Source organism: Staurois parvus, unplaced genomic scaffold (assembly GCF_062004578.1).
Source record: "Staurois parvus isolate SC_StPar_1 unplaced genomic scaffold, SC_StPar_1.0 ptg000011l, whole genome shotgun sequence".
NCBI lineage: Eukaryota > Metazoa > Chordata > Amphibia > Anura > Ranidae > Staurois > Staurois parvus.
In genome coordinates, this window is record NW_028317807.1 from 6,446,390 (window position 1) to 6,461,749 (window position 15,360).

Here is a 15,360-nt window from a genome sequence, read left to right on the forward strand (position 1 = left end):
GGGGATGAATTACTATATGAGGGATTAATTACTATGCTTACTATGGGGGAATATTACTATACTTACTATGGATGACACATACACATCATTCATCTACTCTTGGTCCGGCTTCCGAGTCCAATATATGAACCCATTGCGGCCCTCAAGTCAAAAAGTTTGCCCACCCCTGATCTAGCATGTAGAAAGGTCACAGCGGTGGGTTATCGGGGGTGTACAGTAGTTACAGTGGTGGGGGTATCTGGGGGGTAGAGGAGTCACAGAACTGAGGATATCTGGGGGGCAGAGGGGTCACAGTGGTGGGAGTATCTATTGTGGGGAAGGATCACAATGATGGTGTTGTCTGGGTTGTAGAGTGGTTACAGGGGTGGGATTATCTGCGGTGTAGTGGGAGTAACAGTGCTGTGGGTATCTGGGGTGTAGAGGGGTCACAGTGGTGGAGGTATCTGGGGTGCAGAGAGGTCACAGTACAGTAGGTATCTGGGGTGTAGAGGGGTAACAGTGGTGGAAGTATCTGGGATGTAGGTGGGTAACACTGGATGAGGCCCTTTTGTTTGCCTGTATGCGGCCCAGTTAGGCAACATTCCTTCTAATGATACCAAAAGTGGGGAACTATTCCTTCCACTGACACCAATGATGGGGAAAAATTCCTTTCACACCAGTGTTGGAGCACTATTCCTTTCACTGACACCAACAATTGGAAACCATTCCTATCACTGATATAAAACGACTGAGCACTATTCCGCCCATTGACATCAATGTTGAAGCACTGTTCGTCCACTGACACCAACAGTGGGGCATTCTTCTTCCCACTGACACAAACAAAGAGGTACAATTCCTCCCACTGACACCAATGATGTCACACTATTCCCCCAAGTGACAGCAATGATGGGGCACTATTCCTCCCATTGACACCAACAATTAGCCACTATTCTTTCCACTGACAGCAGCAATGTGGCCTGTTCTTTCTACAGACGCCAGCAATGGGACACGGTTCCTCCCACTAATGGCAATGATGGGGCACTGTTCTACCTCCTACTTACCACAGGTGTTATGTCATTTTTTTTACTCTCACTGACCACCAAGCCTGAGACATCGTCTACTTCCACTGATGCTGGAGCATTTCTACTCCCACTGGCTATAATCCAGCCCCCCTGAAGTCTGAAGGACAGTTAACTGGCCCTTTGTTTAAAAAGTTTGAAGACCCCTATTCTAGTGCTATATATATATATAAATGTTTCCCACTATGAAAATACTTGGTACATATTACATTTTGTAAAAAAATCACATATCGAGGTGCGAGGCAGCATACTGTATATCATTTTTGAAAATTCCTACAATGCTGCAGAAATCTGTACATAATCAGGAGCTGTCAACACTACTCTGTGCCAGGTCCTAGAGCCCGTAATACGAATTCAATACGAATATGAATTCAATACGAATATGAATCTTTATACTGACAGACTGGCTGAAACATTTTTATTTCGTAATAATTTTAATTTGTGAACTGCCTCTTGTTCAAGTTGTACTAGTGTCATTAATATACCACAATAAGATAACCCCATCAATTGTAACTACCTGCTGTCATCATGAATTTGTACAAATTATTGGCTAAGCTCTGGTTCACATCACAGAAGTACTGCTACAGGGCAGCATGGGTGAGCAAAATCATGTGTATATATATATATATGTGATTTTGGATTTCCGGGTAGGGGGGAGTGCGCAAGGCGTGCATTCGCCATACAAGGGCCGCCATTTGCAGCCGCGGCTGTCAATCACCCTGTCCTGACCAGTGATTACTTGCCGGCACCTGGTGATTGCCAAGCATCACCAACAAGGAAGAGAACTGTTTGTAAACAAAACAGTTCTCTCCCCTGTCAACTCCTGCACCTGCTTTGCATGGTTGTGCATAGCCATACAAAGCATTGTGCTTACAGTGAAGCACAAACACAGCCACGCAGTGTAAAACAGCACACATTTAACCCTTTGATTGCCCCACATGTTAACCCCTTCCTTTCCATTGTCATTAGTACAGTGTCAGTGCTTTTTATTAGCACTGATCACTGTATTGGTGTCACTGAGGATGTCAATGACACCAAGTCAGTTCCCCCCAGTGGCAGAATGCCCGCAGCAGTCCCGCTATAAGTCGCAGATCGCTGTCATTACTAGTAAATTTCTTTTAAAAATCCCAGTATATATACCGCCATTTGTAAACTCTATAAATTTCAATTAAACCAATTATTTACACATACCGGAATTCTTTTTAGCAAAGTCATTTAGCAGAATACATTTTGGCCTAAATTTATGATGAAATTTGATTTAAAAAATTTTTTTTTAATGGACATGTTTAATAGTAAAATGTAAAAAATATTGCTTTTTTTCTCAAAATTGTCGGTCTTTTTTTTTTCACATACAGTAGCTCAAAAAATAAAAACCGCACAGGCAATCAAATACCACCAAAAGAAAGCTCTGTTTGTGGGGAAAAAAAGGGCGTAAATTTCATCTGCACGACCGCGTAATTGTCAGTTAAAATAATGCAGCGCCGTAATGCAAAAAATGGCCTGGTCTTCAAGTGCAGTAGCGCGATTTTAAACTTGAATGCAGTGTGAACCAGGGCTAAGAGATCTGTTAAAGAATTCAAGTATATCTAAGGTTGGAAGTCAATGTTCATATATTTTTGTGCAACTACTTCAGCACATCAGCATTCATTAGAGATATATTCTTCAGCCAGTAGATGGCAGTGTTTATAAGTTTGTAGCTGCATATATGAATAAACTTTGTCTCTTCTCTATTTCCTGTTTCCTGTTAGCAGAGAATCTGCAGATATACACAAGTGGACTGTGCACTCTCTTTTCTGTAAGGCTACAGGGCTGTCTTTATTAGAATCATAGGCCGCTATGCAGGGCTGCTGTTACAAATCACAGGGCCCCGTACAGCCTACCTGACAGAGCCCCCCAAAAAAATATCAACTCAATATTTTCACAAAAAATTCACAAAAATCATTATTAGCGGGCACAAACACAACATATCTTACAAAATTGGGGGTGGGGGGAACAGGAGGGTACAGCATAGGGTGACAAGAAAGTACAATACAGGGGGTAGGCAGGAGGGCACAGTACAGGAAGCAGGAGGGTACAGAACAAGGGGGCAGGAGGGCACAGTACAGTGAGTAGGAGGGTACAATACAGGGGGAAGGTAAGCAGACACAGTACAGGGGGGCAGGGGGGCACAGTGCAGTGGTTAAGAGGGTAAAGTACAGGGAGCCACAGTATTGAGCCAGGCGGACACACTACAGAGGGCAGGAGGGTACAGTACAAGAGGGCACAGTAGGGGGGGGCAGGAGGGCACAGTACAGTGAGTAGGAGGGTACAGTACAGGGGGAAGGTTAGCGGTCACAATACAGGGGGCAGGAGGACGCAGTGCAGTGGTTAGGAGGGTGCAGTACAGGGGGCCACAGTATGGGGGAGCCAGGCAGACACAGTACAGGGGGCAGGAGGGTACAGTACAGTGGTTAGGAGGGTACAGTACAGGGGGAGGCAGGCAGACACAGTACAGGGGGCAGGAGGGTACAGCATAGGGGCAGTAATGTAAAATACAGATATGGTCTCCTCAAGCAGAGCTGTGCAGGGAAGCAGCTGTCACTGATCCTATCTATTCTGGCAGGCTTCCACTGGGCTAAATCTACAACTGCAATGACATATCCCCCTCTACCTTCCCCTCTGGAGATTCTGGCTCTCTTCTGGCTCTTTGCAGGGGTTAAGGAAGAACCCTGAGGTGGAGCATCTTATTACTGCTGCTGCTTGTATTGGTAGGATGTTTACTGTGCCAATCACATGGGATGGCACTAGGGGCAGCAGAGCACAGTGCGGGTGGGTCAGGAAGGCACAGTACAGGGGGCAGTACAGAACAGTGTAGGTGGTTCCGAAGGGCACAGTGTGGGTGGGTCAGGAGGGCACAGTACAATTGACTGTATGGCACAGTGTGGGTGGGTCAGGAGGGCACAGTACAGGGAGCAGTAGGGGAAGGTGTAGGTGAGTCAGGAGGACACACTACAGGGGGCAGTAGAGCACAGTGTGGGTGGGTCAGGAGGGCACAGTACAGGGGGCAGTAGGGAACGGTGTAGGTGGTGCCAGAGGGCGCAGTGTGGGTGGGTCAGGAGGGCACAGTACATGTGGCTGTATGGCACAGTGTGGGTGGGTCAGGAGGGCACACTACAGGGGGCAGTAGAGCACAGTGTGGGTGGGTCTAGAGGGCAGAGTACAGGGGGCAGTAGGGAACAGTGTAGGTGGTTCCGAAGGGCGCAGTGTGGGTGGGTCAGGAAGGCACAGTGTGGGTGGGTCAAGAGGGCACAGTGTGGGTGGGTCAAGAGGGCACAGTACAGGTGGCTGTATGGCACAGTGTGGGTGGGTCAGGAGGGCACAGTACAGGTGGCTGTATGGTACAATGTGGGTGGGTCAGGAGGGCACAGTACAGGTGGCTGTATGGTACAATGTGGGTGGGTCAGGAGGGCACAGTGCAGATGGCTGTATGGCACAGTGTGGGTGGGTCAGGAGGGCACAGTGTGGGTGGGTCAGGAGGGCACAGTACAGGTGGCTGTATGGTACAATGTGGGTGGGTCAGGGGGGCACAGTGCAGCTGGCTGTATGGCACAGTGTGGGTGGGTCAGGAGGGCACAGTACAGGTGGCTGTATGGTACAATGTGGGTGGGTCAGGAGGGCACAGTGCAGGTGGCTGTATGGCACAGTGTGGGTGGGTCAGGAGGGCACAGTGTGGGTGGGTCAGGAGGGCACAGTACAGGTGGCTGTATGGTACAATATGGGTGGGTCAGGGTGGCACAGTGCAGCTGGCTGTATGGCACAGTGTGGGTGGGTCAGGAGGGCACAGTACAGGTGGCTGTATGGCACAGTGTGGGTGGGTCAGGAGGGCACAGTACAGGTGGCTGTATGACACAGTGTGGGTGGGTCAGGAGGGCACAGTACAGGTGGCTGTATGACACAGTGTGGGTGGGTCAGGAGGGCACAGTACAGGTGGCTGTATGACACAGTGTGGGTGGGTCAGGAGGGCACAGTACAGGTGGCTGTATGACACAGTGTGGGTGGGTCAGGAGGGCACAGTACAGGTGGCTGTATGACACAGTGTGGGTGGGTCAGGAGGGCACAGTACAGGTGGCTGTATGACACAGTGTGGGTGGGTCAGGAGGGCACAAAACAGGGGCAGTAGGGAACAGTGTTGGTGGCTCAAGAGGGCAGAGTATAGGGCAGTAGGGCACAGTACAAGGGGCAGTAGGGTACAATGTGGGAAGATAAGGAGGGCACAGTACAGGGGGCAGTAGGGCACAGTGTCGGTGAGTCAGGAGGGCACAGTACAGGTGGCTGTATGGCACAGTGTGGGTGGGTCAGGAGGGCACAGTACAGGTGGCTGTATGACACAGTGTGGGTGGGTCAGGAGGGCAGAGTACAGGTGGCTGTATGGCACAGTGTCGGTGAGTCAGGAGGGCACAGTACAGGTGGCTGTATGGCACAGTGTGGGTGGGTCAGGAGGGCACAGTACAGGTGGCTGTATGACACAGTGTGGGTGGGTCAGGAGGGCACAGTACAGGTGGCTGTATGACACAGTGTGGGTGGGTCAGGAGGGCACAAAACAGGGGCAGTAGGGAACAGTGTTGGTGGCTCAAGAGGGCAGAGTATAGGGCAGTAGGGCACAGTACAAGGGGCAGTAGGGTACAATGTGGGAAGATAAGGAGGGCACAGTACAGGGGCAGTAGGGCACAGTGTCGGTGAGTCAGCCTGTTTGCACTGTGGACTCTGTGAATTTTTCAGTCCAATTGAATGTATTGCTGCTGCAGCTGCACACACACACCAGCTAGCAGTAGGCTGTGTTTGTATCTGCATATAAAGGGGGGGGGGGGGCTGCTAACACAGGCACATCAGGGATTGGCTACTTTACAAGGACTCTTCTCACTCAGCACCCCTGCGCCCGTTCACTTTGAATCCTGCCTCTCAATATCTCACTCACGAGATTTGTGTGAGATATTGAGTGACAGGATCGGCACAGCCACAGACAGCAAAGCTCACTGCTCCCAGCCGTGGAGCTGCCGACATTCGGAAATGATTGGTCACAGACACAGTGACTCTCTCAAGTAAGCTCAGGACAGGTGACAGCCCAGCTGGCAAGGAGAACAGAAGATGCTGTGCCCGCCAGACCGCCGGTGCCTACTCAGCCTGACTCCGGAGCCCTGCTGCTAATATGAATTTGTCTGACCCCGATGGGGCCTCATGCACACTTGGGGCCCCTGGGCACTGCCCACTCATCAAGACGGCCCTGTAAGGCTATACACAGAATCTCAAACATTTAAAGCTAAACGTTTTCGATAAAGCGTGGAAGTGTTAAAACCCCTTTCAGGAGTTCAGCTGTTTGTATCCCTGCTATGGAGATTTACTCTTTTTGCATTGGTGTCACTAAAAATAAAAGTGAGGGGACATTTGAGTTGTCAGTTTTTGTGCATCGGGTGATTACGTGTTTTTGTTATTGTTTACTGCAAAAACTTGGTAAAAATAAAAGCCTATAAAAAAAAATTGAGTTATCACCAGAACAAAAATAGGGGGGGTTCCCAAATGGGGACACTTGTTCCAGTGACAACTATCCTGGGCCTTTGTTTACACATGTGATTGGTGGGTGGTAAAATTAGACACCCCCAGCAACCGCCCCTGCAGGGGTTTACAAATTCTGCAGCTATGATGCTTTGCATTACGATCCAACAAAAATGATCTTCTTGGCATGTTTGACAGCAGAACTGCCCACTAGTTCTGACCTTTTCAACTGAAAAGCACTGTGCAGTTGCAGCACGGGCTTTTAGTGGTTAAAATAGGCTTTGATCAGGTGACATATCGCCTCCTCCCTACCCCTCATACACCCTATTAAAAGCAATTCAGCACGGATTTTTCTTGGAAGTGTGCATGTGATCAGCACAGGGCCAATCAGCACTGCCCAGACGGAGGTCAGGTTTTGCATCCTCCTAGAGCAGAAAGAAAACTCCTCCTACAAGCTTTAGCTAGTGCTTGGCTGAACACTGATAGAAGTCACAAGACTGCTCTAACTGCTGATGAGAAAAGGTATTTAGCAGTTTATATTTACTAAAATAATAGCATTTCCATGTTGTGTGTACTGTGAGAGACCAGACATAGTGAATGCAGGGTCCTGGGTTTAGTAACACTTTAAAGCATCACCTATGAATAATACTTGACAGTCTTGACATGTTTGGTAACTTTTTATTTATCACAACCCCATTCATTTTAGTGTATTTTTTCCTGAAGATATGTGTGATAAATGGCTGCACAAATATCATGCAACACAAAATACTGCAACTACCACCATTTATTTCTACAGGGCCTCTGCTTTGAGAAAATATATAATGTTTGGGAGTTCCAAGTAATTTTCTAGCAAAGAATGCTGATATATAATGTGTGAAACATTTAAAAATTGCAGCAGTTAAAAAGTTAGAAAATATACAGTGTGTGAATGAAAAACCAGCCCAAAAAAGGTATCCGTTCTCCATATCACTCTTCATTACATAAATACTCAGAACATTGGAATGTTTAATTAGTCATGTGTCTTTGAAAGTCCTGAAATCTATATCTTTGTCTTTACTTTTCAGGTATATTTCTACTTTTTATACAGTCAAATGTCAGAAAACCTCAATTAATGTTTGTTAGGTGTTCCCATTCACATAGCAAGCCTATTTTTTTTTTATTATTTCTTATCCTCTAGGTGTTTCCAATGAGGGCGGACTACAAGTTGTTTTTGAACAATGTCATTGAGTCAGTCTGTCCCAAGCCTGTCCTCATTAACATACAATGCAAGAAGCCTAGCCAATAAACCTTTAACCCTTTGTTAGGACAGGCAGGGTTATTTACTAAAATCTGGTGTTGCTCTGCATAGAAACCAATCAGCTTACAGGTTTTATTGTCAGCTTAATTGAACAAGGTGAAGGTAAAAGCTGATTGGCTACCATGCACAGGTGCACCAGATTCTGAGTGCACCAGTTTTAGTAAATCCCCCCCATAGTGTTCAAATCTAGTTACAGCTGATTACAGTACTGGAACAAGGTCATCTATCTCCCAGGAACCATGGTTGTAGTCAGGTGTTGTTAGTTTCTGTAATTCTCTGTGAGCATTCAGTCTCCATCCAAAGCCGATTTTTGCATTATGGATGGAGTGTGTATTTTTGATCACACATTGGTCTTTATTGATGTCTTGGACCCTGGTGGGAAGAACGTCCATTTCCCACAGCCCTACTGTCAGCCCTAATGTGAGCTTGGCTACTGTTGCCATTAATCTAAGTGGTTTCTCTATATCAGGGGTTCTCAAACTTTTTAAACAGGAGGCCAGTTGACTGTCCCTCCGACCGTTGGAGGGCCGGACTATAGTTTAAAAAAAAAAAACTATGAACAAATGCGGACACAGTACAGGAGATGACCAGAGACTGCGGACATACAACAGCGGCGGGAATACTGGGCCGGCCGCTCCATAAGACGCACAGACATTTCCCCCCAAGTGTGTCTTATGGAGCAAAATAGTGCCCCATCATTGGTGTCAGTGGGAGGAATAGTGCCCCATCATTGGTGTCAGTGGGAAGAATCGTGCCCCATCATTAGTGTCAGTGGGAGGTATAGTGCCCCATCATTGATGTCAGTGGGAAGAAATGTGCCCCATCATTGGTGTCAGTGGGAAGAAACGTGCCCCTTCATTGGTGTCAGTGGGAGATATAGTGCCCCATCATTGGTGTCAGTGGGAGATATAGTGCCCCATCATTGGTGTCAGTGGGAGGAATAGTGCCCCATCATTAGTGTCAGTGGGGGGAGGAATAGTGCCCCATTGTTGGTGTCAGTGGGGGGAGGAATAGTGCCCCATCGTTGGTGTCAGTGTGGGGGTTGGGAATAGTGTCCCATCATTGGTGTCAGTGGGGGAAGGGGATAGTGCCCCATCATTGGTATCAGTGGGAAGAATCGTGCCCCTTCATTGGTGTCAGTGGGAGATATAGTGCCCTATCATTGGTGTCAGTGGGAGGAATAGTGCCCCATCATTAGTGTCAGTGGGGGGAGGAATAGTGCCCCATTGTTGGTGTCAGTGGGGGGAGGAATAGTGCCCCATCGTTGGTGTCAGTGTGGGGGTTGGGAATAGTGTCCCATCATTGGTGTCATTGGGAGGAATAGTGTCCCATCATTAGTGTCAGTGGGAGGAATAGTGTCCCATCATTGGTGTCAGTGGGAAGAATAGTGCCCCTTCTTTGGTGTCAGTGGGAAGAATAGTACGTCATTGGTGTCAGTGGGGGGGAATAGTGCCCCGTCATTGGGGGGGGGATAGTGTCCCAACATTGGTGTCAGTGGGAGGAATAGTGCCTCATCGTTGGTGTCAGTGGAGGAAGGAATAGTGTTCCATCATTGGTGTCAGTGGGGGGTGGAATAGTGCCCCATCGTTGGTGTCAGTGGGGGGGGAATAGTGCCCCATCGTTGGTGTCAGTGGGGGGGGAATAGTGCCCCATCATTGGTGTCAGTGGGGGGAATAATGCCCCATCATTAGTATCAGTGACACCAATGACACTTAACTTGCTGACCCCTGTTCCAGCATGGTGCTGCTGCAGCCAGCATACCTGGTTGCAGCAGCACCATCTGCACGGCACACTTACCTGTCAGCTGTCCTTCTTCACTCCGGCCTCTCCCTCACTCGATGTTTGTGGGGCCACTCGGCTCTGCCTCCTTGCAGGAGATTAGCCGCCTGTGTGCATTTCTTGAGCTACAGTTCTGGCGCCCAATCACCGGTGAGGAGGCGGAGCCGAGCAGCAGCGCGGGGGGGGGGGGGGAGTGTTAGGCTCCATTCACACTTATACAGTTTGCTTTTTGGCAGTTTTGCAGTGCTTTTCGCAAGTTTGTTTTGCGTTTTCTACACGCGTTTTTTATGCGGCTTTGACACATTTTTACCACGTTTTGCATTTTTTTCAGCTCTTTTTTTAATTATTTTTAAAGTGCAATTTTTTTTTTGCTGGGTAGAATAAAAATGCAAAACGTGGCAAAAACGCACTACCATGCATTTCAGTAGATTCTCAATTGAACCCTTTTGTAGCAAAAATGCTGCTTTTTGCTTTTAAAAAAGTCCCTGACCCTTTCCAAAAATGCAGAAGCTCAAAATAGATGTGAACATGTTCCATAGGAAACCATGTTAAATTGACTGTAGTGCGTTTCTGCAAAAAACACTAAATAAAGCATTGGTGTGAATGGAGCTTTATATGAACTGGCAGGTTTAAATATACTAACAAACTGAAGCCAAACTCCAGCTCACTCGGTTGTTACACAAGCAGTTACAGCAAAAGCATTTTTTTTAAATACATACAAGCTGATCATTGTAAGCACCTCTGTCAGTGGTAAATGTCTCAACACTGTAACTGCTACACTTGCAGGAGAGCTTGTACTGTTGAAAAACATGAGACATACTGGCTGGATCAACAGCTGAAAAGAAAACTTTAAAAATAAAAATAATGTGGCCATCACATCTAAACATTGGTAAGCTGCAATATAATAAATATTTGCTTTTTGGTTCGATATCACTTTGAATCAAAGGTTTTGTAGGTGGAATTTAGCTTTAGGTTGTGGGAGGATCATAAAATCATACACAATCTGTAATTATGACACAGAAAAAAAACTTCCTGATCTGACGATGAGAAACCAAAGCTGTGTGACCGTCATATGATATTTACAAGGAATGCCCTCTAGAACAACTTCCTCTCTACTGATTCTCTACTCTCCCTTCTGAACAGGATGACCTCCCTTTTCTGCCCCCAGATGAAGGTATCGTACTCTATGCAATTCTTGGATTTTGTGATAACAAAGCAGGCTGTCTATAGAAAGAGATTTCAGTATCATTTGGGTTAGTTGAAACACAGATGAGGCTCAGGAATGTGATGTTATATACATAAGTACTAATGGTTCCAGGATTCCAGACACGGTGACAGCTTTTAGTGATTTGTCCTTGATCTGTATATGGAAATAATAATAATGTTCTACCGTACCTGACTCTACCCTCCTATACAAAAGTCTGTTTTATGACTGTCACATTATTTGTTGTTACTGTCATTATTAGGTTTTACATTTATATTTTGGAGACTAACTTTAAAAAGTCATTTACCTGTTATTAACATGAAGTTTTGTAAACTACAGTTTTTAACCAAAAGAAACCAAGAGAAAAGTACTGGTGCTTAAAAAGCTACTGAAGCTTTCCTGTCATACAAGTTACATTGTTGCTGCCGGGAAATACTTAAGGGCTTGTTCACACTGTTGCGGTGACTGGTAGTTTTCAGCATCATATAAACAGCAGTCACCGCAAGGACACAGAAAACTAATGATTTCAGTGTGTCCAATTCATTCTACAACACTGGTGTGATGCATGGTTTGGAAAAATGCAGACATGCAGATACATGAATGAAGTGTCACTGTGTAACACTTCAAATGAAATTAAAAGGATAAGTTCACTTTAAAAAAAAACTTAAAAAAAAAAAAGCCCATTTTTTTTCAGCCTGGAAAGCATTGCACTCGCAATCAGCAGATCACTGGTGCCATGCAGGACTCCTGCAAACATTCCGTATGGGCAAGCAGATACAGCCAGACAGGAAGACTCAATGAACTACCACAGTGGGGATACCACATGTGTCAGATCTTTTCACTGCCCTAAACACATATTGGGGCTCAAATTCCAAGGAGCACCTTCAAGCTTTCAATTTTCAGATCTAATTTCCTGACTACTTATCACATTTTTGAAAATATACGTTTTTTGAAAATGCGAAATGAAAATAAATTTTTATATTTCATTGGTTTTTATTAATTTTAATCAGTACAAAACAGAAGCAACAAAACACGCCCCCACAGGGGCTATCAATTGCACCGATAAGAAAAAACATAATAGAGAAACAGTGCTCTAACTCCAAAAAGGCAAAAGGTACGCCCACGCAGGAGCTATCAATGGCACATAAGTTACAACAACATCAATGAGACTCTGATTATAACAACTAGAGGCAGCTGTCCACTGTCACCCAAAAACTAACAGAAAAAGGGAGAGGAAGAAGAAGGAGAAGAAAAAAAAAAATGGGGGGGGGCAGGGGTCCAAGAGCGCCACCACCGAATGCCAATGCCAAGCGCCATTACATCCCCATACTAGCCAGAGGGAGCGTGGGAAAGGCATATTGCAACCACGGTTCCCGTATTTTTGAAAATTTACGTTGGGAGTCGTTGCATATACTCGACATCCGTACGTTGAGCATCATAGTGGTCATACGATCCCGCACCCCCTGACAAGGAACAAACGGACTCTTCCAAGCCTGAGCAATTGTTCTAGTGGCCGATAAAAACAAATAGGACACCAACTTCTGCTGATGAGCCAAGAGGCCCGGTATAGGGCAATGAAGCAAGGCATACCCAGCATCCCGGCGTATAGAGAGATGAAACAAAGTGGAAAGGAGGCCAAACACACGAGACCAAAAACGAACCAGTCTTGGGCATGACCACCAGATATGCAAGACATCGCCATGATGGCCACAACCCCGAAAACATTGATCACTACAGGCAGGGTTAGCCTGGGCCAAACGAGCCGGAACCCAGTACCAACGAAACAATACCTTGTAGGCTGCCTCCAGCGTGGTCGTATTAAGTGAGCATTTAGCTATGAGTGATCAAGCCTTATTCCAGTCCTCCGGATCCACAGCCACTCCCAGGTCGCGCTCCCACTGAACAACATATGAAAGAGAAGTATGCGACGAGCGTCTGTTCAAAACTGCATAAAAAGGGAAATAAGGCCCGGGGCGCCCGGACGCTGCTGGCAAAGCTGTTCATAGGCAGATTTCTGGTATGGGAAAGCAGAAGTGCCCCGCAGCCAGTGCCGCAATTGAAGGTATCGAAAAAATTCCGCCGGGGGAACCTCCCGGGACTCCCGAAGAGAATCCCAGGTGGGGAAGGATCGAAAAACCAAAAAGTGTCGCACCTACGAAAAACCATTAGCCACCCACCAAGAGAATGCCCTTGGGTGATCCAAACCCGGTGGGAAAAGAGGATTATTAACAATTGGGAGCAAAGGCAGAAAGGGTGACATCAGGCCACCGGAATAACGTACCGAGTCCCAGACTTGTAAGCCATGGAGCACCATTGGGCTCAGCGCCATAGGGCACAGGGCACGGGGAAGCCATAGAAGCGTCGATGGTGCGATAGGGGCACAATTAGGCAGTTCCAGCAAGACCCAGAGAGGGACGTCAGAGGAGGTGTGCAACATAGACTGCGGGGCAATCTGGCTCGCCTGATAATACTTAGTTACATTTGGCACTCCAAGACCACCCTGGAGTCTATGAGCAAAGAGCGTATTTCTGGATACTCTGGGGTGCTTATTAGCCCAGATAAAATGCATAAACTTCGCCTGAAGCAACCGAAGAAAATGAGTGGGAACCCGCACTGGGAGGGTGCAAAAATAATATAACAATTTCGGCAGGATGGTCATTTTCACAGAATGGACCCGCCCTATCCAAGACAGGTGCGGAAATTGCCAGGCGTGCATAAGAGAAGATAGAGAGCTGAGCAATGGATAATAGTTTGCAGCAAAGAGGGAGTCATAGGTGGGGGTCAAGCGAATGCCCAAGTACTCAAGAGATGAGGAAGCCCATTTGTAAGGGAAGTGGGATTGTAGGCGCGAAACCAAATCTAAAGCCAAAGTAATATTGAGAGCGACAGTCTTATCCAAGTTAATACGGAGACCCGAAATCAAGGAGAAGTGCTCAAGAACCCGTTGCAAATTAGGAAGCGTCGTCAGGGGGTTAGTAAGAGTCAGGAGGGCATCGTCCGCAAAGAGTCTTAGCTTAAACTCCTGTCCCGCGTAGGAAACCCCCGATATATTGCAATCGGACCGAAGCACTAAAGCCAGCGGCTCAAGCGCCAGGACAAAGAGCGCCGGGGACAGGGGGCAACCCTGCCTCGTCCCTCGCCCAATATGAAAGGGATCCGAGAAATACCCAGCGTATTTAACGGAGGCCGAAGGAGAAGAATACAAGGCTTGGATCCAAGAAAGAATAGAATCCCCAAAACCCCAACGAGACAGCACAAACCGCAGATATTCCCAGGATAGAGAATCAAAGGCTTTATATACAGTATGTCTAAGGACAGTAAGAATCCCGGGATTTTCCACTGTTGCAGAAGATGTATAAGATGGACCACCTTATGAACGTTATCACCTGCCTGCCTCCCAGGGACGAACCCCACTTGGTCCCTGTGGACCAGGCTCCGCAAATATTTATTGATACGAGAACTAAGAATCTTGTCCAATATCTTCAGGTCTTCATTAAGAAGAGAAATGGGCCGGAAGGCTTGCGGTTCCTGTACATCATCAGTCGTCTTAGGAATCATGGAGATATGCGCTCTAAGCGCGTCTGGAGAGGGCAAGGAGCCCTGTCGTAACTCATTGAAATAGTCAGCCAAGAAGGGCGCCAACAGGGCCGAGAATTTCTTATAATAGAGACCGGAGAAGCCGTCAGGACCTGGAGCCGCGGTGGACCGTAAAGATTTGATAGCTTGGAGCACTTCCGGTACGGTAACACAGGCGTTGAGGGCCACCTGTGCTGCCTCAGATAATCCAGGAAGATGGAGGTCTTGAAAGAATGCCTCTGCTTGGGCCACGGGGAAGGGATCTGGTTTAGTGTAGAGGCGCGAAAGGAAGTCCGAGAATCGGGAAACAATCTGCTGGGGATTAGAAGTACATCCATCTGTGAGAAGCCGCAGTCGGATCGGCTTATGGGGTTTCCCCACAGAATTTAGTTTCCTGGCCAGCATCGGGCCCGGTTTATTAGCACAGGAATAAAATTTGTGTTTGGTCCAACGCAGGGCCCGTTACACCTCCGAAGAGGCAAGTAGGTCTAATTCTGTTGCCAGAGCGTCCCGAGCAACTTTATGGGCCGCGGACGGAGATGACTTCCAACGCGCATCCGCAGAGGCCAGGAGAGAATGAAGCTCCAAAAGTCGGCGCTCCCGCTTCCGGACCGCTGCCAGCTGTATAACCTGACCCCGCACCGTGGCCTTATGCGCCTCCCATAAGGGCACTGCCGAAGAGACCGATCCCGATTTTTCGGTGAAGTATGTTCGTAAAAAAAATTCTATTTGTTGGCAGGTAGTCTGAGTGGTCAATAAAGAATCGTTGATGCGCCAATGAAAAGGGCGCCGTTCTGACCCAGAGAGGGCAAGGAAAAGTACCAAGGGATCATGATCCGACCAGGGTGAGGAGGGAATAGTTATCCGCCTGACCAAAGGAAGCTGCTGAACCGGCATAAATATATAGTCAATTCTAC

The 15,360-nt window shown here is 47.3% G+C and overlaps 1 protein-coding gene across 1 annotated transcript in view; it reads left to right on the forward strand.

Annotated features, from left to right (window-relative positions):
- Window positions 1–10,719: 10,719 nt before the first annotated feature.
- CFLAR (CASP8 and FADD like apoptosis regulator) overlaps window positions 10,720–15,360 on the forward strand; it is a 98,032-nt gene continuing 93,391 nt past the window's right edge. Inside the window, exon 1 of the mRNA XM_089670306.1 lies at window positions 10,720–10,837. Coding sequence (XP_089526432.1) covers window positions 10,808–10,837 — 30 coding nt within the window. The 5' untranslated portion in view covers window positions 10,720–10,807. The remainder of the gene's footprint in view (window positions 10,838–15,360) is intronic.